A 14,520-nucleotide genomic window follows, 5' to 3' on the forward strand; every position below is an offset into this window, starting at 1 on the left:
GACTGAAAACTTCAGTAGCTGCAGCAAAGCTGGTACATGACTGCTTTTTCATGGGTGTCCCTTCCTGTAATGGGGTAGGATAAGCCTGTGGTAGATCTGAAAAAGGGTAGGGTGCTAGGTGGGTGTACCTGACATGTCTTGCACCTGGCACTCGATTTCAGTGGCTGCTTCAGGACCCTTGCCTTCTGGATACTATCGCTAGACACCAGCTTCTCCAAACTATGTACGTGGGATTCGTCCTCACAATACATCCTCTGTTCCCGTAATCTATTGGGCCTCGATGTCCGCTATACACTGCCCTGCTCCCCTATCCCCATTGCCCCAGGACCCTAACTTCACTCATTCTGCACCAACACCCTCCTCCCTGCAAGTCTCTCCTTCCTCTGTTCTATCACACGCTCCCAGTCCACTCCTTTCATCAGCCTCCCTTCCTGAACCCATCCTGCACCCCATCTCGTCTTCCTGTACCGACTCCACCTGATACAACCTTCCACCTTAGTCAAGCTGCAGAACAGCAGTCCCGGTAGAGTGTATTCGGCCAGCACGGTGTAGCCTTACATGTGTGCATGTGTGGGTGCACTTTATGTGCCTGTTGATGACTTGACATTACTTCAATGGGCAACATGTCATTTGTTTATCTTGGACCAATTAGACCTTGCATGTTAGATGCAAGCAACTTGGCACATTATGTGCCAGGTTTTTGTTGAATCACTTTAATGAGCACTGTTTTGTCAAGCTTATCTAGTTTTTTTCTGTGTAACAGCACAAGAATGTAATAGGTATGTGTTCCTAATTATTCCTGGTGGTTCTTGTTCTTTTTGATTCTGATTGCAGGATTCCTGGCTTGTCAGATAAATTCTTATATTTCAATGATGATGTTATGCTTGGCAAGGAAGTTTGGCCAGAAGACTTTATTACCTATTCTAAAGGGCAGAAGGTAAGATAAACAACAGTTAATAGGCTTCTATTGATTCTGCAGCAGCATAATCAAGTGATATTTGTTGTATCTTCGTGTTGGTACTTTATAGTAATCTTTCAGAAGATTAGGATAATCTGGCTCTGGTTTTTGAGAATGGGGGTTCACTATTGTTATCCAGGCTATTTATTTGTTATGATTTAGATAAATTATACTCTATATCCTGCACATGCATCATGTCCTGGTATCCAATGAGCCGACACTAAAATCAGTAACCTCTTTACATCAATATTAGCACCACAGTGACATCAAATGGTACCTGTATTGTGTGTTTTAAATGGCATATTGATTGGGAAAGTAGTGTATATTTGTGGTGGTGAAGAGTGAGGAAGACAAACTCGATGGCATATTTATGTTCAAACTTCAAATTCTCCTGTAAATCACTCATGAATTATGCATTTTAGGCTAATGTGCTCATTGGCAAGAAGTTGATGTCTGGCGAATTGTGTACACCTGGTTGTGCAATAGGTAAAACACTGTAATCAGGGACTAGCCTTGAGTGAAAGATGTAATTATTAAATGGCATGGAGGTGATAGGGCATGTAAGGAGACAAATGGATGGTAAATATGAAAGATGGGTGGATGACATTATGAAACATTTGTCATTTTTCCTCTTCTCTGAACTTACGGTCCTTCCTGTTTCTTCTTCTTCTTCTTCTTCTTCTTCTTCTTCTCCTCTCTCTCTCTCTCTCTGAAATCTTCCCATCTTCCCATTCTTCCTCAGTCTTGGTAGAGTTCCAATTCTTACAGAATTTTAATCCTCATCCAAATTTTCATTCCAACACCCTAGCTTCTGTTTTTGCATAAGGCCTGCCAAATCCTTGAATACTTTTATGAGTCTCTGATTTCTTCCCAGCTGTTAATCTCCAAATTAAACAGGTTTTTGAGGTACTTACCTTTGTTCTGCTTCAGTGTCTCCATGTTGATTTTAGGTTTCTTGTTTAAGTTGGCATTGGTCTGTTCAGCTGAATCTTACTTTCATCTTTGACAGGTAGTGATGCGAGTAGATGTTGGTACTTTTTCTTACTTTGATCTTTAGTATTTATTTTTGATTTTGGGCTACTTAATGGCAACATGATCAATTTGTATCTCTCCTAGTATTGTGTTGGGAGAAACCTATGTTTTCTTCTTCTTCCATGGGAGGGCTTTGACGTTTGTGGACATTACTTGTAGATCGAATTGTTACAGAAGGTGATGACTCATTCCTGTTTTTATATGTACGGTATGTCAAATGTTTTGCCAGTATTGTTCTGCATTTATTATTGCTGTCCACTTTTCCCTCCAGGTGTCTCACAACTGTTTTGTGAGTACATGCTTGGCTACCGCAGTGCCTCAGCCTTTGCAGCATTACTTTCATTTGCATGCTGCAAGCTTATACTTCCGCTATCCCTTTCTCTCTCTGTCTCTCCATCAGATGGCTTTCTCGGTGCAGACCCTGCTTGGACCTGGTTTATGACTGGACCTAGAGTTTGCACTTCCAGCATAGCCTTCAACTTTTCATTAAATAAACACATGATCCCCATTGTTCAGTTTGACCTGCCACTAATTGTAACATGTGCATGAATAATGTTGTATGGCACATTGACATTTAGTAGAATCGCCTCAAGTAATGTTGTATATGGCAGTTTCGACCGCCTGCTGCAATAGCTGCAGCACTAAACCGTGAGAAAAGAAGCAGTTTTCACATCTCTGCGCAAACAATGCTATATGTTACAAAAATGGCAGAGCTCCTTCATGGGCGACAGCCGCAGACCCTGCTCCATTTGCTGATGCCATCCTCCTCCCACCCCACTCCCGGCCCTCGCAGCGGTATGCCCCTGGCACGGCTGTGTGGGCCCGCGAGGAGTACAGGCGCAAGGCGGGTTGGACACCCGCCACGGTCGTTTCGGCCCATGGGCTGCGTGTGATGTTGGTGCAAACATCGAAAGGGTTGGAGCGCGCCGCCTTCATAATCAGCTCCGCCCTCGTGCTGCCACGGGACTCGCGCCGCCGCTTCTTTCCCTACCTCCTTCAGGTACGGACGTGGTCCTCGAGTCACTGTCCCAGCCCCCAGTTGCTGTCTCCCCGTGGGCCTGCCGCAGGCCCTCTCCGCCTCCGGGTGGATTGGTGGCTCCCTTCCCCCCCCTGGTCTCTGGATCGGCTGTCATGGATACCTCAGGCGTCCCTTCCTCCCCGCCAGTTGCGGTTGATACACCCAGTTCCTATTCCCACTGCCGCCCACCTCGGCACTGTCCGGTGCGTTTCCACCCCTGCGGGCAAGTTTCAGGGGCGAGGGATCTGGTACCACGCGCCACGGAATTTGAATCCGCGCCAGACATCATGGACGTTGAAGTCCCGTAGAGGTTTCTGCACCATCGCGCCGCGCCGTAAGCTGTGGCGGCGCACGCCTCCTGGCTCGCCTTTGGTGTTAGGGCGTCACAGTGGAACACGTGGTTTCAGTGGCCAATAGCAGCGCCCTCGATAGCATACTTAAGCGCCTGCCTCTCGCTCAGCCAGCCAGTCTAATCTCCCTCACATTAGACAGCCTGCTTCCTTGTTCTGTGTATGAGTGGATGTGTTTCCTTCCTTGTGACTCCGTTGTTCAATCTTGTTGTATTTGTTCTGTCTTTCGTTGGTCGTGTCCGCCCTCTCGCGTTGTGTTGTTGTTCGCGGGCCTCTCCGCGGGTCCCGCCGCACTTTCTGTCGTTGCTACCCTGTGACTATCCCGGTCGCAGTTACAACAGACTCCCCAATGATTGAAAAAAAAGAAAGAAGTGTCAAAGAGTTATTGTTCCTCCAGAACGGAAGGATGTCATTGCTGAGGCCTTTGTCGATCCTTCAAAACTGACCATTCAGGGGATGATGATGGAAGACTTCAAGGACATAGGATCCATTGAGTTGTTTTTAAAAAAGCTCACTGCTTTGAAAAATAATGATGTACTCTGGTTGAAGCTGTGTAGTGATGGTCCTCATGGTATAAGTGTGCGCCGTAGTCACAACTTGCTTCGCCCATGGGAAAGACATTGTATTCTAAAACATGGTTGTTAAAATCAAGTAAAACGTTTTCCATTGCCTTCTGGTTTTCGGCCACCGTACAGTGGGGTCTCAAAACTTCATATGGAGAAGAAAAGAGATCCCTTGGACGTGATGAAATATATGGAGGCAAAGTACAGGACTTTTAACAAAAACTTGCAGTTTAATGAACCAGACTTGTGTCTCAACTTGATAAAAACTCATGTTCAATTTACTTTTTGAAGACCAGTGTAATCAGTTTACAATAAACATTATTTTGTGACTTTTTATAATTTTGTTTCTTACAAATTTTAGAATCTGGACAACTTTCTCATTATAACAGAATACAGTGATTGGGAATAATGCTGTATGTCCATTTGTATGCATTTTTCCGTTTTAATACTTATTTTCAAAAAAACTATGCTTAGTGGAATTTTAAAAAGCATAACCAAATATTTTCAACAGTCTGTTTACACAAACAATACATATCTGCTGCTACATTATTATTTTGCAATAATTCTGTAGAATTAACAGTTTTAGTCGATTTCCTAAAAACTGCAAAATGTGCCGTAGAGCATTATTTGTGCACACGCTTCAATTTTCAAAATACACCAGGGGGTGGGTTGTGCAGAGATGGTCACCCAATGTGGTGTGTGAGCCACCTTTGTGCTTTATATCTATGCACCCTTCTGTTTAATGCAGTAATACACCCAAAACCCATTGAGTGGGGGAAGGGGGTTGTCAAGTATGTGCACAGTGGTAGCCCCTGACCACGCAGGGATCACACTGTTGTTATCTGAGCTGAAAACTCCCCAAACATGCCAATGAGTAGGTGCTTGTTATGACAGGGGCACTAGGATTCGAAGCAGTGAATTACTGGCTACGTAGCTATTGCCCAGGCTGGGTTGCACTCATCCATGAGGAGAGCCCCCATTCAGAGTGGGTGGCACAATGGTGGATCAGTTGCAAATGAAGCAGATGAAGTTAACTCCTGCTGGTGGCCATACAGTGCCAGCAATCTCTATGAAAGGATAGTCCTCTTTCAATACAGATAAATACAACCCTAAAATGTTCCTTTCCCTGGCTACACATTGGGAGGAATGTAGGGCTAAGTGTCAAACAGAGCAGTACTCCCCTCATTACTTGGCCTCAAAGCCTTTCTTCTTTGTTGAGAACTTGAAGACAAGTTTGGGAAAGTGGCAGGCATCTGCAAAATGAAAAGTGGATCAGTTCTGATCAAAACAGTATCCCCCGCCCAATGAAGGGCACTTCACTTGTAAAAAGCTGGGTGACATACTGGTGTCTGTCACTCCCTATTACAATCTAACTTTAGTTCATGCCATTGTTTTCCACAGAAACCTGCTGTTTGCCAACTAAGAGTGATATATATATATATATATATATATATATATATATATATATATATATATATATATATATATAAAAACAAAGATGATGTGACTTACCAAATCAAAGTGCTGGCAGGTCGACAGACACACAAACGAACACAAACACACACACAAAATTCAAGCTTTCGCAACAAACTGTTGCCTCATCAGGAAAGAGGGAAGGAGAGGGAAAGACGAAAGGATGTGGGTTTTAAGGGAGAAGGTAAGGAGTCATTCCAATCCCGGGAGCAGAAAGACTTACCTTAGGGGGAAAAAAGGACGGGTATACACTCGCACACACACACATATCCATCCACACATATACAGCCACAAGCAGACATCTCACAAGCAGACATATATATAAAAAAAGACAAAGATGATGTGACTTACCAAATGAAAGTGCTGGCAGGTCGACAGACACACAAACAAACACAAACATACACACAAAATTCAAGCTTTCGCAACAAACTGTTGCCTCATCAGGAAAGAGGGAAGGAGAGGGAAAGACGAAAGGATGTGGGTTTTAAGGGAGAGGGTAAGGAGTCATTCCAATCCCGGGAGCGGAAAGACTTACCTTAGGGGGAAAAAAGGACGGGTATACACTCGCGCACACACACACATATCCATCAACACATATACAGACACAAGCAGACATATTTAAAGACAAAGAGTTTGGGCAGAGATGTCAGTCGAGGCAGAAGTGCAGAGGCAAAGATGTTGTTGAATGACAGGTGAGGTGTGAGTGGCGGCAACTTGAAATTAGCCCTACCTATATGAAGATGGTATCCGTTCTTTTGACATGTAAGCAGGAGATCCCGGGTTCGAGTCCCGGTCAGCGCACACATTTTCAACTGATCTTATTATTTTCTGTATCCAAGTTAAAACTTACTGATTGTTGACTGTTGGTTTTAGTCTAGGTGCCCCTAATGCACTAATATTTGCTTTACAATTTTTGTCTTCGTGTAAGTATTTTTTCTTTAATATTGCTAATTAGTATTTGTACAAAATTCAACAGAATAATTACATTTGACAAAACCTAAAATATTATTTTTGTGAGAAGAAATCTTTTTCATTCCCCCCCCCCTCCCCCCCCCCTCCAAGATGAGATAGTATTTGCTTTTGCCTGAGAAAATGCCATGTATTCTTTTCACTTAACTTCAAATCAGTTAAGAAGTCATTTTGACATCTCTCTCTCTCTCTCTCTCTCTCTCTCTCTCTCTCTCTCTCTCTCAATTCAGATTCTGAGAGCCTTGTTCATCTTGCAATTTTTCATGAAATATTTCATATATCTGATTAGGTAACACTGGCTGGTGTAGGTTGTGGACCAGAGGTACCTAGGTAGAAAGTGTCCCGAGGGATGTCTTCCTGGCAAGAGAAGCTGGAGGTAGACGATTTGTCTGTATTTGAGAGGTGCGGACAAATGCTCCTGATGGGTGGGAACCCATCTATCCCAAAGTAGGTACGGGGAAGCAGCTAGACAGGAGCCTCCAACCATCACGATGGCACGTACAGTTGACTGGCCCTGAAAGCACACTTTAGGTGGTGTATCAGGCAGGAGTACTGTCGCCAAAGGGGGCAGTGTTGTCATAGCTGTAGCATATGACATTATTTGACATGCTGCGTGGAACTGCTTGTACTACTTCTTGGTCTCTTGGTAACTGAGTTTGTCTAGAGGCTAGCATTCTTTTCTCTCTGGAGAACAATGCAATATGGAGAGCATGGAGACTGGTACTTTCCAAAGTTGACACGGAAGGAGAGAGATGCACAGGGATTGTTCGCATGTGGCGTCCATCCACAATCTCTACCAATGGAGCTAGCATTGCAATGCAAAGATATGTGCCCAAATTTCAAGCACTTGAAGCATTGCAGCAGTATACCATCAGTACTCCATTGCAATGGTTTACTAAGACCTTGACCTTTTCAGGCTATGAATCACCCTCAAAAACCAAGAGGAAGGCACTGGTAGCAGCCCTATTGTCCTTTGGCCCCCTATGTACAAGACCGACAAAATGTGACCCCCCCCCCCCCCAACAAAATATATATCAGAGATCTCTGCCCAAACTCTTTGTCTTTAAATATGTCTGCTTGTGAGATGTCTGCTTGTGTCTGTATTTGTGTGGATGGATATGTGTGTGTGTGTGTGTGTGTGTGTGTGTGTGTGTGTGTGCGTGCGCGTTTGTGTGTGTGCGAGTGTATACCCATCCTTTTTTCCCCCTAAGGTAAGTCTTACTGCTCCCGGGATTGGAATGACTCCTTACCCTCTCCCTTAAAACCCACATCCTTTCGTCTTTCCCTCTCCTTCCCTCTTTCCTGATGAGGCAACAGTTTGTTGCGAAAGCTTGAGTTTTGTGTGTGTGTTTGTGTTTGTTTGTGTGTCTATCGACCTGCCAGCGCTTTCGTTCGGTAAGTCACATCATCTTTGTTATTTTATTTCCCCCCCCTAAGGTAAGTCTTTCCGCTCCCGGGATTGGAATGACTCCTTACCCTCTCCCTTAAAACCCACATCCTTTCGTCTTTCCCTCTCCTTCCCTCTTTCCTGATGAGGCAACAGTTTGTTGCGAAAGCTTGAATTCTGTGTGTATGTTTGTGTGTCTGTCGACCTGCCAGCACTTTCATTTGGTAAGTCACATCATCTTTGTTTTTAGATATATTTTTCCTACGTGGAATGTTTCCCTCTATTATAACTATATATATATATATATATATATATATATATATATATATATATATATGATATGGTTATAATAGAGGGAAACATTCCACGTAGGAAAAATGTATCTAAAAACAAAGATGATGTGACTTACCAAATGAAAGTGGTGGCAGGTCGACACTGTTGCCTCATCAGGAAAGAGGGAAGGAGAGGGAAAGACGAAAGGATGTGGGTTTTAAGGGAGAGGGTAAGGAGTCATTCCAATCCCGGGAGCGGAAAGACTTACCTTAGGGGGGAAAAAGGGACGGGTATACACTCGCGCACACACACACATTGATCTCCTTCTTCTGTGCTGGAAGCACACGCATTGCCCGAACTCGTATGGGACTCGGTCAGATTATCTGCCACGAGTAATGAGTGTAATGGGCAGGGGCACTATGAATGTAGTTTGTGGACATTAAGTTGGGAATGTGGGTCTCACGGGGAGCATGCAGGGGATAAATCCCTGCAGTCACACTATCGTCTGTGCCCTAGGTGGCTCAGATGGATAGAGCGTCTGCATTTAAGCAGGAGATTCCAGTTTAGAGTCCTGGTCGGTGCACACATTTTTAACTGTTCCCATTGATGTATATCAACACCTGTTGACAGCTAGGGTCTTGATTTAATTATCATCCCTTGTAATATAGTATATTATGATACCAATTTCACTAACAAAAAATGTGATACCATATCTTTGAACCAAGTCCTCTGTTCTTTTTTTACATACAATGCCATTTTACATTGTTCATACCATTACAATACCATTTTACATCATCAGTAGCTCATGAAATACTGTGTGCAGCATAGACACAACTAAAACGTCAAAGCTTTTGATAAAGTTATGTCTGCTACATAAGCACTACTGAGTTCCATGCTACTAGAGTATGTAGTTCAAATATAAGTCTGGTGTGCTAACCTAGCACAACTTCAATTGGGAATACCATGTAGTCTGTTTAAACAAACACACAGACAAGTTCACTATCAATTTGGTTCAACTCATGGCTTAGGATACTATACAACATCAATGAAATAAGATATTTATAAGCACTATGGTGAATGTCACATAACTAACACTTTAATCACAAAAATGAAAATGTCCTCTCCAGATCATGGGGTTGTCTGAAATTTACATACCATTTCTGGTTGAAAATTCACCTAAAACTAGATAGAATTGGAAAATGTCTACTTAGGTGATACACAAAATATATATATATCTAATTTTGGGAAGTGCCCACAGATTTCAATAACTCTCCTGATATCTTTTACACACTTCGATGAAGTAGCATTTGTTTGTTACAGGGTTCTGTGTCATAGACATCTACATAAAATTGCATGCATCATTCTTCACTGTTTACTAGTAGTTCAAAGACAAAGAATAGTATAAATATATTACTAGTTATCAGACAGTATCTTAAAGGTATTTACAAAAATGATAAAATGTTGTGCAATGTTTATGGGTATAGTATTTAATGGTAAATTAGTGTTGTACCTGTTAGTATCATTCAAGAATCAGCCCCCATAGTTGTTTACATAAATAACAAAACATCAAAGAAAACATGTAATAACACTAATCAAACAATGGAAAATAGCCCTAAGATATTTAAAAGTCATTGTGTGGGATATGGTTGTGTTGAAACACTTAGAACTATAATTTCTGTGTGGATAATTGTTGATGAGTACATGTTTAAGTCAGTCACTATATGGTTGTAACACTTGGTGCACATCAAGCATGAGACAAATTCAGTATAGAGGCTCCCACCTGGGGTAAAATGTTTTAAAAACTTAGTATTTACCTCAGCATGTTTCCAGAAAAGTAACAAAATAACTCCCACCTCTCATTATATTTTCAGAAACAGTAATGTAACAGTTATATGTCTCAAGCACATAGTCTGATACAATAAGTAGTTCAATTCATATAGCCCTTCGAGTACTGAATACATCAACCATTAAGTGTTCAGATATGTCGTCCTGACTTACTTTATGTGATTCAGTGTAAGTATAAAAATTTTCATAAGTTCGGAAATGAACAGTTTTCTTTAATCATTACCTTTCAACAGTGTACAAGAATGTAGTGGTGTATAGGTATAGTTGTCAATTCACTGAAAACATTCTACATTTAACTTCCTATTTTCAAGTGTTAATATTCTTCAAATTAATTGCCAACATGATGCTTAATCACTTTTCAGTGTACAGATTACTGAAGTGTTGCCTAATTACAAAAGATGTCACACTTCACATAGACTCAAACTTTCTGCGTTAATATAAATGAGTGTTTACTTGCATCTGTTTCTTCGAATCAAAAACAACTTGCATTACAAACCTTGCTGACTATGTGTGTCTTTTATAAACTTTCTTCACTGTAAGAAAAAGAGGGTTTCCTAACCAGTCCCTACCTAATATCATTCTCCTCATTTCATGAGTAATACAACAATACTTCATTAAATACATCAAATATCTCCTCATTGCATCAACATAATAACTTCATAATATCACCTCATTTCTCCACTAAATACTCGATAATAATAATCACCTAAGAAAAATCACCTGCTTCGTCTTACACAATAGATCAACCTCACAAAATAACGCTACATAGCAGCAGATCTCACAACTGGTGTAACTTTTCCTCTAACAATAGAAACAGACATTACAGTATTTACATATTTTATTTCTTTACTGTTTCTAATCATTGCATTGCTTGCACAACACATTACTGTATACAATCATATTACTTCAACTTTTGGGCCAGAAAGGTAATACTTCATACAATCACTTCATTACTTTCAAATACACTTCACTAGGTAACTGTACTTTCATTTGTCATATTATACAAACACTTTGAAAACTAGTGGATGACACTAAATATCTCAAGTGTTCTCTTCTGCTGATAGCTAGCTATATGTACTACTTCCTCAAAAATTTACCAAAAATTGTGTATACACTGTGTAGTAATCTCATTACTCCTGCAATAATACAGCCTTTTATAATTTCATGTTTAGTGGTTACTCAGGTTGTTCAACATAATTTGATACACTTAAACATTTTGTAAAATTCCATTACCTTACTTTTTTGGTATAATTGATAAACTTTTTTTTCATAACAAACAGAAAAACATCCTCCTGCATTACTTTTGTACTCAGAAAATATCAAATATGTGTTAGCACTCTGAATTTTACATAATCAATGTTGTGTAGGTATTATGTTTCTGTTTATTGTTAAAAATGGCTGTTCACCAATGTTTCTCCTCAGAATATATGTGCCACTCTCTCATAAAGTTTACCACACATTACCTGAAATCGAAGACAGTTGAAGATACTACCTAACTTATTACAAACTAGTGACAGGATGGGAAGAGGAATAAGTGACATCACCACTGAAGTGTCCCAGACAGATCTTGGGACACCCTTCTTGTCTTTTGCAAATTTTGAAAACTAAGGTTTTTTTATTATTATTACTATTTTTCAGGAACTGGTCTACAGAATCATCTGGTCTGTAAACTAACCCCATTTGAATTCTTTCTGGTAGCCTTCTCTTAAGTGCATCCATTTGAATTAATTCATCAAAGGGTTGGTCTATGTGTGCAAGTTTCATGATCTGGTCTTTGCAAAACTCTTTTATACCCCCTTTTTGCTCCCTGTACATTGGACCATTTAAAAACTTACTCTTTATCCTTGCCTGTTCAGTGTCAGACCAAAACTTTTTCAAGAAACACTTTTCAAATTCATCTATGGATAAATTGCTACAGTCAAGTTAGTTGGCCCATGACAAGGCTTCCCCTTCTAATGATCTTTTAATGAACTGAATTTTTAATTCATCACTCATACCAGGGAGAAAACTATCACAGAAACTTTGTATAAAATCAACTGGATGAAAATGTTTGTCACCAGGGAAACACTTCAGTGGCATAGCAGGAAAGCTTGGATGTCCTACATTACAGAATGTTTTTTGACAAGCCCCATCTTGTTTTTTTGGTAATGGTGACATCATTATGTTATCTCAGCTATCTTCAGAACTTTTTCATCTACATCTGAAGCAACAACGTCTGTTTTTTCATTTAGCTTATTTATAAAGTTTACAGATTGTTAACTAGTGTCTCCAACAGCATCTTTACGTCTTAACTTCAACAGCACGTATCTCAGATGTGAGGTCCTTGTCTACTTCGTATAATTTTGTTTATAATGATTGTATTTTGGATTCTGAAGCCTCTGCCCTCCCCTCAACTTTTTCACACATTCATCTTTAGCTTTCACTGGAGAAAAGCTCAGTCTTTTTTAATATTTGAAATTTGCGCATTAAGCTCTGGTCTAATGAGATTCCTTTGTTTTCCACTATTTTTTCCATTGATGACAGGCTTTTTGTTTCACGTTTTTCACTATTTTTTTCCTTTGATGACATTAATGCAGTAAACATGTCTTGTAAACTAACTGTTTGGGATTTTCACTCAGCATTGTTTTACTTACATGCAACTGTACTTGTTTCTCATGGTCTGGACTCGAATCTAACATGTTACTGTCTAAAACTCCCGAGTCTGCACTGATTTCGTTTAATCTGCTTTGGTCGACTATTGTCTAATACATCTTGAAACATGTCTTTATCGGCTATGTCTTGTCTAAACTCACTGGTTGAAGCTGGTAGGTTCGGCATATTTATTTCATTGTTCAGATCATGAGTCACTTTTTGTAAATTTGTTCTTAAATTATCAATGCTAAAAGAAAAAAAAAAATGTTGGTCAAAATGTCCATACAGCACAACACTGCACTGAGAAAATACAAAAATTAATATTTTAATTGGTACTTAGCTGCTTATTGTCCTGGATTGGGTAGCTGGCGTCTACTTTATTAATAATGCCTCAACCTTTTACAACCACGTATGTCCATAGTTTTGCGTCTTTCCAAAACTTCTCCACATGGTAATATGTCAAACTACATTTGGTTTAAAATCATTCCACTTTGCAACACAACTATATGCTTTTTGGTCACTTGAAACATAAACACTGTCAAAAATCCAAACGTACAAGTATCCTAGTCCCAATAGCACCACTTTGACCTCCTTTGTTACACACATTGGATGACCATTAATTATAAATAATTGTTCATGGAGTAATTACATATTGTTGGCTGGGTCCAGTTGTAGTTTTAAAGAAAAAATTCTCATCTTGTTTCTTGAGGATCTCCTTAAATTTGTTGCTTGAACTTCTATCTAAAAGCCAGGTTCTCTTGTAGGTCTGGAAGCCCTATAGGTTGATGTGTTTGTAGAATAATGTAGACGACGAAACTGATTCGTTTGTAAATTTCACATTTGATAGTCCTAGATGCCTTGCTGCCATAAATTTACAATGTTCACTCAGTGAAATACATTCCATTTGTACACAACTCCAGAAAACTTTACATTTCTCCTCCCTTCCTTCCTTCCTTCCTGCCACACACACATGCAAGCCAACTGCTCCCAGTTAACATTGCTCCAAAGTACATCAGTAAAAGTATATTCATATTAAGATCGAAACATAGATATAGAACATTAAATTGAAAATAATGTACAAAAAATGAAATTTAGTCAACAGTACAATACAACAATTATGATAATATATATCACATAAACAAAAATATATCTCTTTTTGTAGTGCAGTAATTTTATGATTTTCTTTTTTTTTTTTTAAATCACAGGGGTTTATTGTGTTAGCACATCATATACTGTTTTACAGTTCAAGTTTGAAACATTTCAAATAAGATTGAGAAAGGATAAGATTGTAAATTTGTGAATATACATGGTCCAGATGTATTGCACGTTACAGCCTGAGGTGGAGACTCCAGTGGTTCCTGAGGCCCCAGTTCACACCACACAACAGAACCCAAAACTCTGTGTAATATGATGCCCTAATCCCTCAACCATTGGCAGCAGGTGACCGAAAGGCCTAACCTTCCCCTTGGTCCCTTCATGGCATCACTGTACATCAAGAACATTATTCTCCAGTGGAATCATAGTGTTTTTTTTCACCACCTGGGTGGCTACGACATCTTTTAAGCTCATCACCTACCTCCTGTATTGCCATTCAGGAGACTTGGTTTCCAACAATGCAGACCCCAGCCGTTCATGGATACCGGGAATATTATAAGAATCATGCTGTCTATGACAAGGTGTTGGGCAGAGTTTGCGCATATGTTCTAGACACTCTATGTAGTGAACTCGTGCCTCTTAGTGCACCTTTGGAGGCTGTGGCTGTTCAGGTAAGGGCATTTCAGGAGATTAGCATTTGCATGGTTACCATCCTCTGGATGGTGAAGTGTCTCACAGTACACTGTTTGCATTGGTTTCTCAGCTCCTCCCTCCCACCTTTTCTAATCTTGGGTGATTTCAACGTCCATAACCCTTTGTGGGTTGGAACTATGTTCACTAGCCATGGTACAGACCTCGAAAACTTTCCCGAACAACGTTCCACGCTGTCGGTCACAAGCTCTGAGCAGTTGTTGAGTTGAGGGCAA

At 40.3% G+C, this 14,520-nt stretch overlaps 1 protein-coding gene across 2 annotated transcripts in view; it reads left to right on the forward strand.

The window, feature by feature from the left end:
- The window catches only part of LOC126203975 (N-acetylglucosamine-1-phosphotransferase subunits alpha/beta-like), a 162,312-nt gene that overhangs the window by 108,387 nt on the left and 39,405 nt on the right, over window positions 1-14,520 (forward strand). For both annotated transcript variants that reach the window (XR_007540436.1, XM_049938395.1), the window contains exon 7: window positions 835-937. Coding sequence is in view for 1 of the 2 variants with exons in the window: in XM_049938395.1 (XP_049794352.1) it covers window positions 835-937 (103 nt within the window). In the remaining variant the exon portion in view is untranslated. The remainder of the gene's footprint in view (window positions 1-834; window positions 938-14,520) is intronic.

This window comes from Schistocerca nitens, chromosome 9, assembly GCF_023898315.1.
Source record: "Schistocerca nitens isolate TAMUIC-IGC-003100 chromosome 9, iqSchNite1.1, whole genome shotgun sequence".
In the NCBI taxonomy this organism is placed as follows: domain Eukaryota; kingdom Metazoa; phylum Arthropoda; class Insecta; order Orthoptera; family Acrididae; genus Schistocerca; species Schistocerca nitens.